The sequence below is a fragment of the Camellia sinensis genome, chromosome 10 (genome assembly GCF_055761805.1).
Source record: "Camellia sinensis isolate YWXY chromosome 10, ASM5576180v1, whole genome shotgun sequence".
Lineage (NCBI taxonomy): Eukaryota > Viridiplantae > Streptophyta > Magnoliopsida > Ericales > Theaceae > Camellia > Camellia sinensis.
The window spans coordinates 19491423-19497723 of NC_138970.1; the positions used below are offsets into that span (position 1 = coordinate 19491423).

At 32.4% G+C, this 6301-nt stretch overlaps 1 protein-coding gene across 1 annotated transcript; it reads right to left on the minus strand.

Annotated features, from left to right (window-relative positions):
- Positions 1 to 1428: 1428 nt before the first annotated feature.
- On the minus strand, positions 1429 to 3470 carry LOC114289766 (uncharacterized). Its single transcript, XM_028233534.2, has 6 exons — positions 3332 to 3470; positions 3124 to 3214; positions 2606 to 3018; positions 2123 to 2519; positions 1788 to 1984; positions 1429 to 1724 (listed from the first exon to the last, which is right to left on the minus strand). The coding sequence occupies exons 1-6, from the start codon at positions 3468 to 3470 to the stop codon at positions 1429 to 1431; spliced, it is 1533 nt and encodes a 510-aa protein (XP_028089335.2).
- Between the last annotated feature and the right edge of the window lie 2831 nt (positions 3471 to 6301).

Below are 6301 nucleotides of genomic sequence, written 5' to 3' on the forward strand. Positions count from 1 at the left end.
CCAATGTGAATATAAGAAAGTATTGATTCTTTTTTTTTTTTTTTCTTTCTCCTGTAGTCTTAATTGCAGAGTTGCACTTTGCTACATAATGAGGCAACATACCTTTCATGAACCGATTGAACCTATGCTGGACAAGGAAGCTTGGTTTGCTATGAGAGCTGTGTTAGTTGAAGCATTCCTAAATGATCTTGAAAGAACAAATCATGCAAGTTTTGTTGTTGACACCAAGGAGGATGCATCTGAGAACTAAACTTCATATTTTCACACCCCACCATTTTCTTTTGATATATTGATAACACAATGTTAACATCAGGTTTTGTTTAAGTACAATATGTTTTGTATATGATATACCAGTCACTAAAATGTGAACTTGGGTATTGTTAGTTAGTAAACAATAATTCCATAAAGTTGTTGATATGAATAACTATATACATTTTGTCTACCAAGATATGTACTTTCAATATGAAATGTTTTTTCTTGGTCTTATTCATGGTGTATGAGTATTATTAGTCATAATATGTGTTTGTTAAATACAACACAATGTGAAAGTTCACATATGTATATCATATGCTCACCCTGTCAACACATATTGGGGATATATGCAACTTTTTTACATTTTATTTTGTAAAAAATCAAAACAAACTATTTCAATAAAACAAAGAAAATGTAAAGAAACTACAAAATTACAAATTTTATAGAACAAATCACCTTTTTATTGACAAATTGTATCAAAATGTGAAAATTCACATTAAGAAGCTCGCACCAACAAGTACACCCACACATAAACTACTAAATTGTTTACTAATGCAAATGTATATAACATTCACAACAGTATGTTATTTATCTAAAACAAATTGTGCACTATAAATATTCATAAGTCAACATAATATTCACAACGATATTCAACACATGAACCAATAAAACTCTATATTTGATCTTTACACAACTTTAATTGTGGCTGCCCATCTTTTTACATCTTCCACACCTCAAATTTATTCAAAAACATATATCATATTACATCCATCAACACATATTGTGTATATATGTAACAAGATAACATTTTATTTTGATAAAATTGATAAACAAACTATTTCATAAATAAACAAAATGAAAAAAAAAAAAAAACTACAAAATGACAAATTCCATAGAATGAATGAATCACTTCTTATTGAAAAATTGTACCGAAATACAAAACAAGTACACCAATGTATCAACTAATAAAATGTGTATCCAATGCAAATGTATGTCACATTCATAATGGTATCTTATTTATCTATAAAAAAAAAAAAAACACTGTAAATGTTCAAAACTGAATGTGAAATTCACAATGTTCACCAACACATCAACCAATATAACTCTGTATTGGCTCTTTACACGACTTCCGATTGTGCCTGCCCATCTTTCCACATCTGCCACACTTGATTTGACTTACTTTTTCTCTCGAGATGGTATTCTACTCTTTCTTAGCCTACCAGCTGACCGTTTTACAATTGGAGGTAATTTGATAAAATCACTAGAGGAAAAAGTTGGTTTCTCCATGGATGGTATTGGAAAAATAGCCGCTGCATATGCTTCCCTATAATTCTCTACATTAAAATATTTTTCAGCACAATCATTAAGATTATATGCACTCCTTTGGATAGCCGCAACAACATGTTCACAAGGAAATCCATTTACTTGCCACTGGTAGTAAGAACAAACACGGTGTCCAATATCAACTGTAACTGATGGAAACGAATGCACCTCAAACACATCATCATTAGCTTTACTCACATTCTATGACCTACTAGTATTGAATGAATCTTGGAGATTAGTCTCAAAGGTAGGACAAATAATTCCATTCCACTTATTTGCAATATCCATTCGCTCTAACATTTGCCGCATTATTTGATTCCAGACAATATCAACCAATTTTGTTATTGAAAGATTTAATGCTTCTTTAATCCAATTGTTATTGGATGTCATCTCACCATATTGCTGTCCTCTAACATATGACAGCAAAAATTGTCACATTTTAATACCATATGTGACATTTCACATTGTTATAGCAACACAAAAATATAAACAATGTACATATAACCATCATTATATTCCATGAAACACACAATTGTACACACTTTACCTAAAGTAAGCATTTGCCCAATGTTCTGGTTCCAACCCTGACAAGAAGTTATATGCGCATTGCTTCCCCTCACTCTTCAACTCTTCTAGTAATGCATGAAAACCTGTCACAGTAGGTTCATATGCACAATCACCCAACTTCCTTATTAAGTATTCCTTGAAACCATTCTCCATACCCTTCAACTTGTCCCTAAAATTATTCTTTAGGTGTTGTAAACACCATCCATGATATGCTGATGAGAATGCCTTTGGCATTGCTTCCAAAAGCCCTAGATTACGATCAGATACAAATGTTATGCATCTATCAGCAGTAATTACTTTTGACAGTTCATATAGAAACCATGACCAATTCGATTCACTCTCTGAATCAACAATTGCAAAGGCTAATGGAAACAATCCTAAAAACAAAACTAATGTTAACAGTCACAACTGACACACAAAAAGTAAACAAATGTAAAACTTCATATCAAAAAGCTAAACAAACCTTGGTTACCGTCTTTAGCTGTCGCTGCAAGCAACTGCCCTTTGTATCTCCCTTTTAGAAATATTCCATCATGAAAAAGCAAAAGGCGACAATATTTGAAGCCATTTATGCATGCAGGGAATGCTACAAAAAACCTTTTAAACTGACTAGTCTTCAAATCATAGTCAATATTGATATGACTTACAGGATTATAATGCTGAACAACATCACCATACCATCTCAGTTGGTCAAACGATGTTAAGTAATCAACATGCATAGCCTTTCTCGCTTTCTGAACACCTAACCATGCTACATGGTAGCTGATATCAAGTCCACAGTCTCCCTTGAAAGTATATGCCACATCAGTGGAGCGCGTTAGTGGTCTGTCCCTAACACGCTCAGATATAACATTTGACACCAAATTAGAGCTGAGCCTTGGATTTTTTTAAGTACGAACATCAGCATCACAACTATGTATCTTAGTCCATCTCTTAAGCTAGAAAAATTGGTTTGTTCTTTGGGTTCTACCATGCACAGACCACAAACATCCCCTATCATCTCTATGTGAGCATACAGCAGTAATTCGTTCTGAATTGTTTTTCAAATATTTGAATTTAAACCCATATTGCACTGCATATTTGCATAAAACAGTACGAAACTCAAATGCTCCTCCTGTAAAACATTGACCAACATGCGTAATACCATTTGCCTAAATTGAAGACAACAAAACCTTCTCACTGTGCGTACAATATCTACGAAGCAAATTTGTTTGATCCTCATCTTCAATGCATGGATTTGCTAAACTACTATGTCTATCAGCGCCCAATTTTTGGTCAACAACAATATCAATTTGTTCAACTCCAATTGATTTACCAAGCAATAACATGTTTTGCAATTCCTCGTTGTTATCCAAATGACAATTTTTATATCCCGGCAATCAGTAAAACATAGTGATTGAATCAGCAGACAAATCACACCATTTGTTGCACACACATTTCACTAACTGGTCAAAGGAAAATGATTGTACCACATTTATCACAAACATGTTTGACCTACAGCAGTGCAACAACAACATGAAAAAATCCATTTGTCTTGTATCACACTGCAAAATCATCAATAGTGCATAAAAAAATTTGAATATTTAATCACATTCATATGTGTGAAGATTTGCTAACACAATGAAATGTATCAGGATTTTTAAATAGTTCAAATATTCACATAATACAACAAACAATCATAAGCCTTACATTTATCATCATACACACCACATACAACAAATTCTAAGCTCACAGGATACACACATACATACACTTTTAATTATAAAATTCATATACTGATAGCGTGAACATCCAGTTCACTAAATGCTTAAGAATAGCTTGTTCAAACACTGATGCAACAAAACTTCATCATTCAAAATTTCAACTCACTAAATGCTTAACAACTGCTTGTTCAAACACTGATGCAACAAAACTTCATCATTCAAAATTTCATATGAACACAATGATTTCATCACAATAACGAATTAATCGCTAATCGCATGACATAAATATCACCGTAATCAATTGATGATAAACAATGAAGAATGACGAAGAACAGAACAAATTACAACAACAATCTCAAACAAAAACTAACATTCTCCAGAATATCGACTGAAAACCACACAAAATTGCAAATCGCAAATCGCAAATTGAAATCGCGCAAAACCTAGAGCTTCAATAATCGCAAAATCGCGCCCAATCTATAGCTTTAGAAACTAGCAAATCGCAAATCGTAAATGCCAAAAAGAAATCAAAAATTACAAAGAATCCGGAATTCAAACGCAGATCGCTAACTTCCCAAAAATGATATTCAAACAAGCAGTTATATATATAAGGGTAAAATGGTGAAAAAAATATAATAAAACTGAAAACAAGACCTCCGGGTCTAAAAGTATAAACTTTAGGATTTAATAAAATAAAAATAAAAAACATGGACTAATTGGTATAAAAGAATCTAAAATAGGATTTTCTAGTAATTTTTCCTTTAATTATTGTACAATTGATTTTACACATAAATTAAATCTGAAATACATGTTAATTTTTATTTTAAATTATAAATAAAAATTTTAAATTATTATCTAATATAGAGAATCCTCTCCCTATTCATTTATGAGTCGTGCTAGGGAGCTCGAATTTGGAGCCCCCGAATCCCCCGAATCAACCAAAAATCAAGAGAAGAAGGAAGAAGATGGAAGAAGAGAAGGAAGAAGAAGGGACTGGAGGGGGCAATATCAACCGGGCGGAGGCGGAGGCGGAGGCAGAGGCAGAGGCAGAGGCAGAGGCGGGGCGGAGACGATCGGCTGAGGAGCTGCGATCGGCCGACGAACTGCTCCGAGCAACGATCTGCGATCTGCGATTGACATCCACCGTCGCTTGCACTGCCATTGCCACACCCACCGTCGCACCCGCCGTCTCTCTCTCTCTCTGTTTCTCTTCTCTCCTCTCCTCTCCTCCTCTCTCTTTCTCCCTCTCTCCTCTCCTCTGTTTCTCCCTCTCTCCTCTCCTCTGTTTCTCCCTCTCTCTCCCTCTGTTTTAGAAAAAAATAAAAAAATAAAAAAATAAACTGCCCAAAACGACGTCGTTTTGGGCAGTCGGGGGATTCGGGGGAGAAACTTTCGAGCTACAAAACATTTTTCTTCATTTCTTTACATAGCGACAAAGTCACTGTCGTGTAGTAACAATAAAGGACAAGAAGCTAAAAATTGCAACTTGTTTGGTAGTAATTAATCCACGTCCCTCTCGAGGGATGATCATATTTTATTTTATTATTTTTTGAAATTTAAAAAAATATATATAATTAGTTATATATTTTTAATGTAATTATATTGATTTTCTTTGAAATTTTAATTTACATAATAGTTAAACTCTTTTTCATCAATAATTTATTAATTATATAAATAAAAAAATGATATTATATCTTTTATAATACAATGTATATACTAATTATATTTTTTTTCAAATTTCAATTGAAATGAGTGTAATTTATTCTTAAAAACTTTAATATAAGAAACCATTATTTTTAAATTATTGTTAAGTTTTCAATTTTCACGTCAGACAAACCATTTGAGGTGTGAGACATGTAAATGAGAATTCTATTATATATCTAATTATTATGAAATATAAATATAAATTTATAATTATTTTAAATTTAAAAAAATCATTATACTTGTCATTATATGATGTAATGGAGCATTTTCTTTACAAATATACAGTAGAGATAATCACAATTACTAGTACATTTCGAGAGTTTGAATAAGTAGGAGGTATAACTGGACAAAAGTGATTCAACGTGGGGATGTAATTGCCCATCATTGTCTTGTATATTTTTCATTAGGGTCTTGTTACATGTTAAGAAAGTAATAATTAACATAAATTACTTTCCACTTGTATAAAAATATTAAACAAAAGTAGAAATAAATTTAATGTTTTTGAAGAAGCTAATAAATTTGATATATTTATTGGATGTGGGCAAAATTACCCCATTCTTGTGTAGGAAATTGACAACAAGATTATTTAACTATTTCAATTTATATAAAAAATAAAAACTAGGGTTTGGTTATGGTGTGCAACTTACACCTTACACCTTATACCTTACACTTACACCTTACACTTACACCTTTTGTAAAAAATTAAACCTTACACTTACACCTTTTTTGAGGTTGCACACCATGTGCAACCC

What these genes read in the sequence shown, in the direction of transcription:
- LOC114289766 (XM_028233534.2), bottom strand. Translation starts at nt 3,470, where the DNA reads ATGTTATTGCTTGGTAAATCAATTGGAGTTGAACAAATTGATATTGTT. An exon ending in AAATTTGCTTCGTAGATATT is followed by an intron (nt 3,215 to 3,331) that starts GTACGCACAGTG and finishes GCAAATATGCAG; the next exon opens with TGCAATATGGGTTTAAATTC. An exon ending in GATGATAGGGGATGTTTGTG is followed by an intron (nt 3,019 to 3,123) that starts GTCTGTGCATGG and finishes AAAAAATCCAAG; the next exon opens with GCTCAGCTCTAATTTGGTGT.